At 36.1% G+C, this 16,095-nt stretch overlaps 1 protein-coding gene and 1 non-coding gene across 2 annotated transcripts; one reads left to right on the forward strand and one right to left on the reverse strand.

Moving 5' to 3' along the window:
• Window positions 1-64: 64 nt before the first annotated feature.
• Window positions 65-14,526, reverse strand: LOC113504093 (homeobox protein ceh-30-like). The gene is made up of 3 exons (XM_026886196.1): window positions 13,144-14,526; window positions 2,219-2,367; window positions 65-1,714 (listed from the first exon to the last, which is right to left on the reverse strand). The coding sequence occupies exons 1-3, from the start codon at window positions 13,466-13,468 to the stop codon at window positions 1,205-1,207; spliced, it is 984 nt and encodes a 327-aa protein (XP_026741997.1). The 5' UTR covers window positions 13,469-14,526; the 3' UTR covers window positions 65-1,204.
• On the forward strand, window positions 512-618 carry LOC113504349. The gene has a single exon (XR_003401559.1). It is a non-coding gene; the product is annotated as a U6 spliceosomal RNA (small nuclear RNA).
• Window positions 14,527-16,095: the final 1,569 nt, after the last annotated feature.

Here is a 16,095-nt window from a genome sequence, read left to right on the forward strand (position 1 = left end):
GAGGGCGTAATCTGGCCTTCGTTGTCGTGATAAGAGTCGCATCAGAATTAAATATAAATCAATTGTTAAAACTTGTTTGTTTTTACCTAGATTTAACTTAATAATGCATTTATTAAAAATAGCAAAACAACAGCCATCCGAGTTTCTGCTGTACTCTCAAATAGGTAACTGGCTAAGATGTGATTGAGAACAGCGCCATCTACATTCTTCGGATTTAAACTCTTGGTGCGCTAGTTCGCATGTGTTTTCGTTAGTTCATACCTGTGACACAGATGTCGCTAGTGTGGCAAGATTAAAACAATTTGCTTATTTTCTCTTATAAATCAATTAAATGAGAGAGAAATGAAACTTTCTGACCCAAAGATTGAATAATTAATTATTGTTTTACAAATATATGTAAGTTTTTTTTTTAAATGTAAGTAATTCTTAAGTTATTACAGATAATTTTAACTCTCGCAATTGATGTGTTTGGTCCAATAAGCTATTGAATCGTATTTGGTGCACCACAAGTGTACTTGCTTCGGCAGTACATATACTAAAATTGGAACGATACAGAGAAGATTAGCATGGCCCCTGCGCAAGGATGACACGCAAAATCGTGAAGCGTTCCACATTTTTTGGAGAATTTTAGATCGATAGTTCTTGCAACGAAGATAATTGACGACTATTAGACAGTATATTTTTACAATTTTTTACCCTCTGCGTAACAAGGCGCGTAGTATAGCAATGCGTTTGAATATTATTTTCATTATTTACGTTTTATTAAAGGTGGAAAAAGATTCAACGGATATGTATTTTATATTTTTATTTAAGAATGCGTGCGTATGCTATGAATGAATGCTACATTTGCCTGGATTGAACTGTAATGAGTTCAACGGTGCCACCGACTGAAAACATCCCGGGCCCCTTCAACTGCCTGAGCCAGAGCCCCGCTCGCGCTTTGCGCGATCCGACCGGTGCTATAGATGCCTGCTATGAGCCATCGCGAGTGGTGTACACTATTTAATTCCCTGCTCATCTTCGAATCTCCTCTTCCTCGCACAACTACCTAGCATATTTGATGGAAATGGTCAAATATTTTTGAAGCGTGGATTTCACATCTTCGCAGCATAGCTGCATAGAAAAAAATACAGGAAAATAAATATCATAAAACTTTATTTACAATAACTACTCAAATCATACAAACTTAAAAACTAGTCTTAATTTAAATACTAAAATTCTCCTCTAATCTCCTTAAATGATCAACATTGGACTCCTGCGGTGGGCTACTATGGCTTAAAATATTATTCTTGTAGACGTCCAAACTCCTTTGCGCCATATTGCTATAAACTTCTCGCGGCACAATCCGGTTTTGGGCGGGAAGTTTGACATTGACGTTTCCTGTCAAACTGAGTCCGCGGTCCATGAAAACTCTTTCGTTCGGATACACGGTAGGGTTTAGGAATGGGACGTCGGGTTTCGGTAGATTTCTGAACATGTTTCTGTCGACGATTGGGTTGTGTGCGTTAATATTGTTGATTGATTTCATCCATTGCTGTTGTTGTGTTGGTGGGACTCTGTTGGGGTAGTTGAACACCCAGAGTCGGTCGCCTACGAACATTGGCCGCGGGCTGACGATGCCCAAGCTGCTGTAGTACTGCTGCGCCAGCAGCTCAATATCGTTTGTGTATTTTCGCTTCCATTTTGTTCGGCGGTTCTGGAACCATATTTTGATCTGGAAGAGATAATATTGAATTGAGTATTTGTCTTATACCTATCAGTTCGTTAACATTAATGTATGTTTTTTATTTGATAAAAAAGCAAAAAAATGTTTTTTTTAATACCTTAACAAGTATGATTTAATGAAAAATCCCTAAGCTGAGGTTGTTGTTATTCATCGTTAGATGTGAGAACAAGGTATTAATTAAGTCCCAAAAATATTTGTTTTCTTTAAGTCTTCATTTAAAGATAGAGTCTCCATAGATACCTACTAATCTATTACAACGGAGACCACCCGGGGAACACAATCAATTCACCTATCATAAAACAGAATCACTGCAATGGATAAACTTGTATATTCATTCTTCATCTATTCGTATGATTGATGTACAACCTAGCTTCTATCAGAGTTTAAACCGGCCTCTAACGCGTTTCATACCCTTGAAAAATCTTCAGGCGTGCCGGTTTCCTCGTAACCTTGTCCCCATCTACCATAGATTAACATTACTATGTAACTGACCTGTGTCTCTGTAAGCCTGAGCTGTCTTGCAAGTCTTCCTCTCGCCGCTACGGACAGATATCTGTTCTTCTCGAACTCGGCCTCCAAACTCTTGATCTGCTGCGCGCTGAAGGCGGTGCGAGCGCGCTTGCCCCGAGATGAACACGATCCTGTATAACAAGGGGATAGTTTTATAAAAATAATGTCTTGGTTTTGCGATTTTATGCACAAGGTGCAGGTCTGATCTTAACACAGAAAAGTACCAATGTGACTTTGTGTGCGACTAGTACATGCTTAATTATTCTAAGACATTACTGACTAACGGTGAAGGGAATATCGTTAGGAAACCTGGATTCTGAAATATTGGAATTTGAAACCACCTTGAGCTAGTGAGTGTGGTGATCAATGCTCAAACCTATAATATGCGAGAAGAAGCTTGGGACAATTAAGTGCTGGTATTATAAGTTTTATAAATGACACCTTATTTTACAACGAATTTGATCGTTACAGTTTCCGCCAGTTTTAAAGGTTGACGGGAAAGCTTTCGCCTCTACCTAATGATAATAATGAACACGACCATTCTAATAAGACTGATAACAAAAAGAAAAGTCCTGATGAATAGCCATATGACAAATTAAAGAGATCTGAGATCTAGAAATTGATACTCTCACATAACATTAACAATAAAAATTGATATATCCTATTTTCATGAAAAAACCTCAAAAGTAAACCTTCAGACTCACAACTCAACAACTTAATCAGACATGTGCAAGAAAACTCGCACATAATTGACCTTCAATACAAAACAATTTAAATTGAAATCCCTCAATCCGTTCAGGGGATATAACGCCACAGGCGGACACATTAAGCTTATAGCACCCTTTTGCGTCGGGGGATAAAAAGACATATTGCCAAACAGTTTCATTAATAGTCCTCTCTTTAATCGAACGAAATAATTAAACTAGAATCGATCTTATTCCTCAATAGCTGATAACAGACAAGTGTCACAAGAGACGCGTAATCTTTACACCTTGATTTATTAACAGTTGTACAATAGTGAGTCTAGCCAAATGGATCGACAGACTGGCAAGATTTATTATTTTATTTGATCTTTAAGGTAAGTACCTCTAGGTAAAGATAACAATAGACTTTGAAAAAATTAAAAACCCCGAAGGTAAAAAGTTTCACCTCCACCTTCAACTTTTTAATGTCTCCACCGATATTTATCATACAGGTCTCAGAACAAAATGCCAATTAACTTTTAATACGAAACAAATATAATTGAAATTATTTAATCTGTTCGGAAACTATGATGCCAGAGACAGACATATAGATAGACAGACACGTCAACCTTATAACGTCTCTCTTTTCTCGTCGGCAATTAAAAACAATAGATAACACTATAATGAAGGTTTACCTGCCCATGCAGTAAAAATACTTGGGGAGAAGAGACGCCGCGTAATAAGTTATTATTGGCGTTTTGGTCCAACAACTGCAATTTCATTTCTGATAGTGCAAGGCCCCTAGAGCTGGAAAGGCGATTGTCGTTCTGTTTTAGCGTACCTTTTGCTGTAAGGCTAAGACTAGTAAATAATCAATATTCTCTAGTTTTTTTTTGGAATCAGTGCATGCAAAGTCTTTAAATTTAAGATGGAATCTCGTTTTCATTATTAAGACAGTAACAATTAATTTCATAACTATTTAACTCAAGTCGACTAATGATGTTCTTTACGGAAGTCAAATTGAGCGGACGTAGAAATCTCAGAAGACACAACTCGTCATCACGTCACAGCTATTTTCAATAAACACCTCCCGTTTGAGTAATTAGGAGTAATATATCAACGTGACATGTCATCCCAACGACGCGACGCCATTTTGAATTGTGAGCGCCATTAAATAGCCGAACTCTCAAACCGCGGCCGCTAATGAGCGCCAAAATGTTAGCTTTTTAAAAAAATTATCTTGATGTTGTGTAAGTTGTAAAAGCATAATATATGAGATTGTGGTGTGTGATCTAATACATAATAACGTAAGATATATTATTATAAGCCCATGCTGTCCCACTGCTGGGCAAAAGTCTTCCCTTCTCTCATTTCCTCTTTCCACTGAATTAGCCGAGGTAGAAATAATTAGCTTATATTACAAAAGGTAAAGAGGGATAACCATAATTCTTTAGTATATTCCTGTCGGCTCTTAATTAGGACTACCTACCAAATGTTACCAAATTATTTGGAACTAAATATGAAGATGTAACGTTATAAAATTAACCATAAGGGTCATTAAAAATATTTAAGTAGAGAAGATTTGCACTTTGGTTACTTATGAACTAGACAAAATCATAGTCACCTAACGTAAACTCTAAAATAACACGTCGGTTACAGTTGATGAACACAATCAATATAAATTTAATATTTCACTTGAATAAATACCTAAAGGTAGAATGAATAGAAGGTAGGGTAAATAAAGAAAACCGGCAACAATTCCAAAGAATCCTGTTTACAAAAACAATGTATCCGACCGCATCCGACATCAAACATCGTACACCGAACACCTCCCCAGACGTAATTCATCAAATCGCCTGCAATAATGTACAAGCTAAATTAATTAGCTCCTAAAATAATCCTGTTCCCGCCAAAACGACATAAGTGACACTTGCAAACCACACAACACTGGTAAAGCAATTAATGTCAATTTATCCTCGCTTGTCAACGCGCCATTCTTTGTTTCCCGCCATTGTAAATGTCCCACAATTTTATTAACCAACAAACTATTTAAATGACACTTCTATTGCTTCGTAATAAAGACTATTTTCAAATAATGTTTAACTGTCACATAGTTAGAATGAGGTTGGTATAGTCTATGACACTCGGGCCGTTCAGAAACACACCCATCCGTTCGCTGGTAATAGAATTTTACAGCTTTTTAATGAGCTTAAACCACTTACTAAATTTCAGTTGTGAGACGTTTCTTTTCATGTTTATTTCCTTTTTTTCTAACGGGTGAATAATTATGGGGGAGAAAGATTTAGCTAACGAGAGCCGGGACGCGCGGAGATTTATCTTTTCGTAACAAATTTAGAAAATGAGACATCACTGGCCGGTTAACGGGTGTATGCGCTTAGGGGTGTCAGTTTAGTGAAAATATTTGACGTTTTACTTATGAGTATCGTAAGTGATAAATTGGTGTCGTAGAATTAATTTGTCTTGTGAACGTGTTTAAAATGTTGTTTCTATAAGTTATATTCATTATTAAATTATTGCTAGGATGTGATTTCTGTGAAATGGGTTGATGCCTTTTTCGGAAGGCCTCGAATTTTGTCAGCTTCAGATTGATTATATTATATTCCAAGACGAATATAACCAATCTGACGAATAACGAACGGAAGAAGTAGTTTTTAACTTTTACTTTCTTGTTTTCTCTCTTTTTTTGTTTTTAATGTTATTTAAATGGATACTTAAGTCGCAATACCAATGGAATACATTAAAATCGAAATAATTACATTCATAATGTTTTCAAAATTTTATATCCCTGGGACATCCCTAACCATGCATATGTGTGTAACAGAAAATCTTTCTTTTTGCATGTGTGCGTGGAACGCAGGGAAACCAATTCAAATGGCTAATTCGAGCCTCAATTGGCCGAACAAAAACGTCCAGAAGTGCTTTATAGTTGGCAGATCGTAAATAAATTAGCGTTTTATGATGTTTTTTAAACGAAAAACTCGTTACAACGAGTTATTGGCAATTGTCACTGAAAAAAACCTGTTTTTTATTTTTCAGTTTTAAAACGATTTATGATTTTGTATTTTACAGCGCATTTGTGTGATATAATTGTGGTATTTATGAAAACATTAAAAACTAGTTCTGCAATTAGTGTCAAATGTTGACATCTCGTTAAATTCTTCTGAAATGTTCTGATTACTTTCCGAAAGGATCTAGGATTGTCCTTATGGCTTTATTGTACTCGCACTTAAGGTTTTGCAGGAGCTAAGAGGAACTGAATTGCTTTAATGCTCAATAGAAATTACTCAATACGTTTATTGCATTCCACAATGAAGTTTCGATAAACTAACTTCATGACTACGCAAATTACAGCACGAAATAGGGATGACGACAATTTTTTTTGCAGTGTCCGTCTTGTAGTTTTTTGTATAAAAATGGATACGTATTTTTTAATTTGTCCCGCAAACATAAATTGACCAAATTACAGTGAATGAAACTTACGCGTGACGTCACGATTGAGTATAAATTTTACTCTATCGTTACGTCACAAGCCCCCTCTCCTAAACTTTAAAGCAGTTAATCTTTGTCAATTCTAGTTTTTCTGAAAAAGGAAAAAATACGTGTCTCATACTTTTCAATTACCTAACTGACGGACTAATGACATTTTTTCTTTTTATACCCAGCCATCATCCCTATTCATTACGGGAAACTTGATATAGGAAACCACGGGCGAATATGCGCAGAATTCATGAGTCTTGTACTATGATGAACATGCTATTACGTCTCAGTCTCTTGAATATTAAAATTGCTTTAAATTATTGTTAATAAAATTTTGAACTTAGTTTATTCTGATAAGTCTGACAACCAGTCTATCTATTATTTCTACAGTCTATCGTTGTGTTGCCCAGGTAACTGGGTTGAGGAGATCAGATAGGCAGTCGCTCCTTGTGGAACACTGGTACTTAGCTGAATCCGGTTAGACTGAAAGCCGACCCCAATATAGATGGGAAAAGTCTAGGATAAAGGCAACTGCCCACTACACCGTACCATACCATGACCGTACTATGAACGTGTCCGGCAAAAAAATATTCTCTGATTTAAAAAGTATGCGTCCATGCCCACTAGCCCGTGCCGTTACCGACCAGCATCGTCGCCTTTTTAATATAGAGATATTTTTTTGCCCAACACGTTCATAACACGGTCATGGTATGGAACGGTGTAGTGGGCAGACTCCTTTATGAGTTTACTCTGACAAACAGGGCTCATCCAGTGATACCGCATTTCATTATATTCTTAATATTTAAAAAAACCCTTAAAGTTATCAAGTTTCTTAAAATTCAGCAAAGCAGTACTATGCGACTGAAAAACATATCTACATACTTAATTTTGAAATACAAACACATTATATCTAAATTACACCCAGAAACAAAAAAAGTGATCATGCCCATCACGCTTTTGTCCTGGGCGGGGTCCAAACCTACGACCTCTGGTATAGTAGCTACATTCGCTTTCCACTAGATCAACAGGACTAACGATTTTACACACCCTCTTTTAGAGTAAGTCAGTAGTAATCTAGTTCCCCTATTCCGCTATAAGTAGAGATTGAATTAAATTCGACACTATTCGTATGCTCTCAGCATTTTGCCAACACAATAATTGGAAATTCATTGTATTAACAGTGAGTGTTTCGCCCCGTACCTACTTATTGTCCAATTTTTATATCGGAATCGGGGCCCAGTTTTCCTGGTCTACACCGTGCCGTGCCATGCCATGTATCGCATAATTCCCTTTCACAACTTTAAACCGTGGAGGTACCCACGTCGCGATCAGACGCATCCGTCAAATCCGCCCTAAAAAGCACTTGACAGTTGACATAAGCTGTTATTCAACGATTCTGTTCGAGAACCGAGCGGCCATTGATTAATGATATTCTTATTTCAAAATATTTGTAACACTTTCCTTTGGGTGGTCTGTGGTTAAATGATTCTTAGAATTTGACAAGAATCTGTAGTTTTATTTTAATTTTAATTAACCTGAGGAGTTTCCTACAGGTTGAATAGATACAGAGCGTTCGGTTTCATGGTACCATTATGTAGTCTATCTATAAATCTAAACCTAACTTTGTGACAAAAAGGATTTTAAATAAACAACATTTTAAGAGTAAAGTAATAAAAAATCTTTGAAGAGAATAATGGTGCTATAACAACAGTGATATTTCTCTGTCCACACCTTTTCCGAGTATTATTTAGCTGAATGCCGTATGTTACTTGCAAAAGTAGGTAGGTACATTATAAAAATCCAAAAATGAATTTATCCCAGTGACTTATTAAGTGTGTACTCGTAATTATGTAATATACTTATTCCGCCGTGCTGTGATTTAAAATCATATTGGTCTAATTATTTATGTACTAGCTGCCTTAACTCGTACCTATTTTGTTTTTTTTTTCAATATGTGCTAATACATTTTGTTTATTGAGCCAATAGAACGCACTTTAAAAACGTTCGTTACAAATCTTATGACTAAGACTGCGGTTCCAAAATATCATAATAATAAGTATGGAGAACAACCAGCAAATAAATTCGTTGTTAAAAATGAAATAATTAATTAAAATAAATAAACGTTCCAAACTTCTTGTTTTCTTTTATTAGTTAATAGTTTCGTTTGTGTTTCGTTTTTCGAACCAGTATTTAGTAGATGATTTGGCAGTAAAAAAACACTTTCAATGAACCGAGTGAGATTATTCGATACGAATAGTGAAAACAAATTAATTTATTTCTCAAATGACTAATGGCATAGTCAACGTACATATTTAAATTTGAGAACTCATTAAGCAAAGATATCCGAACGAACATATTAATTGGCGCCAAAAATACTTCGAGCGCGCACCGTGGACTCAAATGGCGCGGAAAGGCGTCAATTGCTTAACTTTTTAAACTGTTTTTTATTAATTATCTGGCTTCGAGTTACCGGCTCGCGTTTCTGTAATTTATTTGTTTATTTTGAAATTGTATATTGTAGATTTTGTCGGCGGATGGTGTGATTAGTGGTGTCGTTTTTGTCACGGATCGTATTATTATCGTATTTATGTTAAATGTGAGGTTAGTATACTTTTTGAGTTTGTAAGTATTCTGCCTGCATTATACCTTTCGTGTAGGTTTGATTTTACGTTTTGGGCTCTTTGCATCTACTTCGAATATTGCCATACAAACGTATTAAGTACCTACGTGTAAAAGATAATAGTAAGTAGGTTACATATATATCTATTCATCATTGCCGTTGCTTTAGACGTCGCGAATCGTAGGCTGGCGTTGCCTTATGTACAAAACGGGCCAAATGATCTGTCAGCTGCATATCTTGTCTCCATTATTAACAAAATTCAATAGAATTAGTTGTTGATATTACCTGTATCAAGCACTTCAAGATATTCTCTTCTTTAATTCAAAGAGCCTAAGGGAATCTTCTTTCTCCGTCGTTAAATTAAATACAAAAGAAATATATAGTTTTTTTTTCTTCCATTCTACTTTCCACATCATATACCTATGCGTTTAGTCATGAAGAGGCAACAAACATTCAAACTATTTCAAACAAACACCATATTCGCAGTAACAAATTTAGTGTGGCCTGGCCTGTCGTATTCCGGCCCGTAGAATCTATTTACCAGTTTAATTCATTTTAACAATTTAGTTATTGTGGACCTCGCGGTTATTACTTTCACAATAATAATGGCAAATTGTTTTACCAAGTCAAATCTATACTAATATATAAAGCTGAAGAGTTTGTTTGTTTGTTTGAACGCGCTAAACTCAAGAACTACTGGTTCAAATTGAAAAAATCTTTTTGTGTTCAATAGACCATTAACCGAGGAAGGTTATAGGCTATATAACATCACGCTGCAACTAATAAGAGCGAAGATATAATGGAAAATGTGTCAAAAACGGGGAAAAATATTAATCTCCGAGGGCTTTCGTTCTAAAATTCCTAACTCATATCTTCTAACCACGCGGACGAAGTCGCGGGCAACAGCTAGTCTAATATATTATCTCACTAATAAAAGAATACAAAATAAATTATGTTAGGGTCGTTAGGGAATTTATATGTGTGTGTGTTTATGTTTGTAAATTACTCCTCATAGGCCTAGCCTTTTCCAACTATGCTGGGGTTGGCTTCCATTCTAACCGGACTCAGCTGAAGTACCAGTGTTTTACAAGGAGCGTCTATCTGACCTCTACACAGATACCAACACGATACCCCTTAGGAAGACTGGTTGTCAAACTTTTTAGCTTCTGACTATCCGTAACGACTGTTAAAGTTGTATGAATAACAGCCGGGACCCACAATTTAACATGCCTTCCGAAACACGGAGAAACTCGTTATGACAAATATGGTCACCCGACTAAGGACCAATCGCGTTAAGCGCAGCTTAACCTGTGATCGATTCACTTATGTTGTTACAGCTTAGCCACGAGCGCCTCCATATGTTGATAAATGTGTGAGCTCAGAAACCACAGTTAGCAAATCTACACGTCTAGCGTCTTCCTCCGACATCTGCGACGGTGTTACCATATATTGTGCTGCCCAATTATACTAATAACGGGTGGAAGGAGTGAAACTGGCTACCAATTCGCGTAATATAAGCAATAGCTGAGTGCTAGAGGTCACCAAATTCAATCCACTGAGCGCAATGGACAACCATTCTTGTAATCCACGAATGCTTGTCCTGAGTCCGGGTGTTTTGGTGCATGTGACTTGAATATTTGTGAATCCCCCACGATACAAGAATTAAATTCCTTCTTGCGGAGTCTTTTTAATGTCTTCGGTTAAATTTAGAGATCGTGAAAGCCTACCCCTAGCTGCTAAACATATGTATAGCACATATTTGGGTTGTTTTCTAATGTAACTTGACGTTCTGAAAGTACTTTTTAGTGGCCTACGTTTAATAAACAATTTTCTGGCATTTTCAATTAGTTTTTTTTTCTAGTTACACGGATGTTTTGATTTTGAATTGGATCAATTTATGTTAATAATTTCATATCATATTAAAAAGTGACAGCGTGCTATGTTGTGGAATTTTCTTCTACAGCCAAAGCACGTAAGAAGCGGTAAAGGGTAGGCGGTAGGCGATACATTGTGTTTTCTAATATAATTCTTTAACGTTCAAAAACTGCAACTTTGTAGCCGTACTTGAATAAATGGTCTTTGATATTTTTGTCTGCATTGCATTGTAATCGTCGAGTCTCAGGCGGTTCTAATTTCGCCAGGAGAGTTAGTGATTAATACAGAGCAAAGTTGAAAGAAGTGTTTATTTCGAGAATAGACGAAAGAATAGAGAATGTCTAAAATATGTCCAAAAAACACAAATACAAACGAAATTGTTTATTCTACGCTTCTGCAATTTTTTTCAGTTCTCGGTAAGAAGTTACGGAATGTAATATCTGTGTATTGCCAATTTAAAAACCTTTTTATAATACGTAAAATATTCTTAAATCGTAAATCACGAAATAAACTAGATTCCATGAAATTGGCACAATCTAATATCTATGTAATTCTCACAGAATATATTTTCATCGTTCTAATAAAAACGTTGAGGAAGCAATAAAATATTTCTCATCAATTATTATAAGTGGGTACATGATGTTTTTTCCAGTGACTGTGCGTCGGACTATAATTCGTATTTTTAATTTATGGCGAAACTACTGACTGTTCCGGACCCGCAATTTTGTTCCTACTTATTTTAATACTTACGAGCCGTGGCTATCGTCTCCGCTCGTTACAAATTAAAAATGATCTCGGGTACATAGGATCTGATAAAGGATCACATCGGCCATTGTAAATAGCAAAATTGCGGCCCTGATAGAAAATACACGCTATGTGCCGGGCATGGGTTGAAGGCATTATCTTAAGCCCCGGCCGATACTGCAGAGTCAACAAAATTAAAGAAGTGACTTCCACCCGTGTGTAATAATGTAATTTTACATCTACGGACAGAAACTGACCAGGAGAATTGTGAACTGCCAGATTGACAGAATTTTAGATTGAGAAGTCAGGTAAAGTCATCTTTGTTAGGCCCAGTATACATTTTTTTATTGTTCAGTACGGGGCGGGTAAAACTGAAAGAACATTATTAGATAGTAAGGTAAAGTCATCGCTATCTTTCCGTCCGTCTGTCACCAGGTTATATCTGAACCATGTTGAACCGTAATATATGGTAATAGTTATACAGTTGATTTTTTAAATACAAGTCGTTTTTTTTGTTGCCCCAAAATAGTGAGTGAGTGAAAATAGTGACTTTATGAATAATAATTGGTACATAATAAATATGATTAAGGATAACTTTTTATCGCAAATTTATTTGTCTTTCGTTGTTTGTGTTCAATTTTCTTTCCTATTTGATGTTTGTAACTCTTAAAGCCGCTAATGTGACCAGGGCCGGATCTAGGGGTCCAGGGGCCCCGAGGCAACAAAGGAGTGGGGGCCCTCTTGATTGATTCATTCACTGAAAAATATATCGAGCTTTTTTTAGATGCATTATTTCGTCGGGCGTATGGGCCCCTGGTCATAGTGGGCCCCTAGGCCTTATGGATAATACGGCACGTTATGTGACCCATACTCCACCGGTTTGTAACACATACTAAAATACTCGGTTTTTCCTATTAGACATTTTCATAAAATTGTCCCGTAAGAAACACTCTTGTTCACCTAGTCTCGACTTAATACGTTTATCGGGCTTTCGCTTCCTGCTTATTGCGCTTTCCTCTTTATTGATCCTTATTTAAAAAATCTTTTTATTTCCTTGTATTTTTTTCTTAACCAAAATACAAAATGCTTGCGGTATTTACTAAGAATGCTTTAAAAAAAGCTTTATTTAGTGTTTTCTGTATACGCATTATTTTATTCTATTATTTCATTAAAAAAAAAATTTTTTTTCTTAATGCGATTTGCGATTAGTTCTATTTCTTATCTAGCTAGTTTTTCCTTTATGATTTCTACCTCTTTTGAGCTCAATATTTTTAATTAATTTTGATTCCAGTCTTTGCTTTTCTTTTTTTAGAAAGTAGTTATTTATTTTTAGGGAGCTTCGATTTAAAATGCATGTGGTCTTACACATAAAGACTTCGAGTAGCGTATTCTCTACGCGCAAAAATAAAATGTTCTTTTTTCTGTTTACATCATTAATATTTGGTTTCCTTAGTATATCTCCTTATATAAAGTTAAATGACACCTACCTGACTGTGAATAATCAGTAGATTTGATATCAAGGTACTCCTGCGCATCGCCGACGGTAGAACTCTCGACGTCCACATTTTCCGAACTGTTACTACTGTGTCTGTCATCATCATCTGAATCGAGATTTTCAGTCACATCACTAATAAAATTACTTCTCACATCACTATTCACCGCACTAGTCGATGGACTCACATCGTTAGAATAATTGTTCGGATTCTCTTTTTGAAATTTATCAGCCAATAAATTCTCTATGGAAAACGGTAATTTCGTTTCATTTTTTTCTGCTTTTATTTCTTCAACGTCCATGGTCGATTCGGAATCCATTTTGATTTTTACGAAATATTTTTTAATTATTTTGATAATACGTGTGCACTGTTAGAGCTTGAGGGACATTTTGAATCACATTTTAAGCACCGAACTATTTAATGTGGAGTAACTCACGAAGGGTCATAATTTAAACTAATAAGAAAGCTTCACGATGCGTTTTTGTCAATTCGCCCGCTGAAACGTCTGAGAGCGGAATGTTAACTGCCTCTTTTGAAAAACATAATCGAGTCTCAACACACATTGGTCCCAATCACCCTTATGGCTTACGAAATAAGGTGTAAATTCGTTAAATTGTCAAATTAGTTATATCTGGCATTGGTGCGACGGATCCGAATGAAGATTGAGAGTCTTTACTAATGGGCGTCTTTCTGGATGACAGTATAACCTCAAAAAACACATGGAAATATCAACTGTATACTGTTTAGTTAAGGTTTAAAATAATATGTTTGTAATTAAACGATGCAAATAGCTCATGAAGAGCCGTAAAGTTATAATTGGATTTGGGCCAATCACAGCTAGGGGGCGTGGCGGGAGTCGCATGCGCAGCGTCCGCGCACTCCTTGTACATCAAAAGGAGATTTATTTACGGAGCCCTGTAATAAATGTGGGCGCTCATTAATTCTGATAATTATTTAGTTAGTTTGTTTAATTGGACTAGTCAGATGTTCACTTATAGAACTTGCTGTGTATAAATTGATTTATTAGGTTTGCTTCAGTTAGCGCTGTCCTCTCGGTCTTAATTATATGTTTTCTTAATTTTCTTGTTAATTGTTTGTGAGTATTTAATGTTTTTGAAGCGGATAAGTTTTGTTGATGAGATTTTATGCACGGGTGAAGGCTTCAATTTGAGTATGGTAAGTGGTTGTCTATCCCTCATTAAAGGTTACCCTAGGGAAACTCGTTTCTTCGCGGTAGACTGCGGAAACGTTCTCGTTTTGCCCCCGACTATGGGAACGGGGAAGCATTTCGCTGGTTTAAGCCAATAAGAGTCAGGCATATTCCTTCCGCTGGGTCCCGTTGGATGCAGGTGGCAACGAACCCGTTGCGCTGGAGAAATTATGGAGAGGCCTATGTCCAGTCCAGCAGTGGACTGCTATGGGCTGAGATGATGATGATGATATTCCTTCCCCTTCCCCAGGGCGAAGGCTGTCCATGCGGATATACGAGGTCAAATAAAGGACTGTCTTTTATTTTTTTGCGTATTGAATAAGTCTCCCTGCTATTATGCTACGGTTTCCAGAGGCCCTAACCCCATCCTCTACCAAAAGTTTACGTTCTAGTCGCGTTCAAATTAATTATTTCCGTTTCCCAGTTTTTGGGCCAAGGAAGGAGAGGAGGGAGACGTTGGTGTTGGCCGGTAGTCGCCCGGTATACTTCTTTACTTATCAGGTAGGGAGAAATTTATTATACCGATGTTAAAGAGCAAACAAATACCTGTAACTGGGTAAATCATATCAGAATCTCAGTCTTCTCAGTATTTGTATTGCTTATTCAAAACGGGTCTTACAAAAAAATGTCTAAATTTAGCGGTATGTTTGCATTTTTGTTCATTATTCTTTCTCGTATTTAACTTTGGTTATATACAAAGACTTAAATTTTGGAGAGTGCCTTTTTTGGTTAAAAACTTGATGCTTTTGTTTTTATTTTTGATTTTATTAAATGGTTACGTAGGTTTACAAAGGTAAATTATACAAAATTGATAAATTATAACCATAACAAAAATAAATCGCGTGGAACCAGAGACTGCGGAATAGATTAAAAAAAAATACGGAACGTTGAAAAACAAAATAGAAAATACTGTTAAATCACAAAACCATTATGAAATACTTCATGTCGGCTTTTCTTAACTTTGACATTTATTGTCATAATTATGGTGACGCAGGTCGGTGGCGCTTAGGGCTTTTTTTTCTTATTTTTTTCTACCAATGATGAATGGGCGGCTTTGAGTAGAAAAAAATAACTTGACTGCATGGTTCTGTAGAATGATATTTTTATTTATTGCTGATATTAGAATGTTTATCTGGTGTCTCTTATTTTTTTTTCTTTCTATGCTTGATTTGACTGGTTGAATTTGCTTTATTGGAAATATTTATTAAGTATATTTTTCTCTCTTAGGTAATGTTTTTTCAGCCAATATCTAAAGAGGAAGGTTTGAATTCTTTGGACTTTACGTTTCTTACGTCAGAATATCGGACTGGACAAACTGACTTTGTTGATTAAATTTTCATTTCACGTTAAAATACCTGTCATTTGGTCACATAAAATCTCTTCCAAGGTCTTATGAATACATCTTCTGTGTGTCTGTTTTGTCTTCCCATCTGTTGCCCTATGGATCCCTAACCCGTGAATTAATTTTTGACAAGTCGGCACTGCTGAACGATGTCGGCATCGTTTCCGCATACTTAACTGCGGCATGCTCCCCTCAGCTAAATTGCTACAGTATGCGCAGGAGACCATGCCAACGGACAGACAAAAACAAAAAGTTAACGTGAAACTTATTAAGAGTTAGAAAGAAGATATTATGAACTATTTTATTCAGTTTGGTAATTTTTAGATAATATGTAAAAGATATATAGATACTTAATTATAATAATGCGCTACAAGGAAAAAAACAAATACAGTGA

This window comes from Trichoplusia ni, chromosome 21 (assembly GCF_003590095.1).
Source record: "Trichoplusia ni isolate ovarian cell line Hi5 chromosome 21, tn1, whole genome shotgun sequence".
Lineage (NCBI taxonomy): Eukaryota > Metazoa > Arthropoda > Insecta > Lepidoptera > Noctuidae > Trichoplusia > Trichoplusia ni.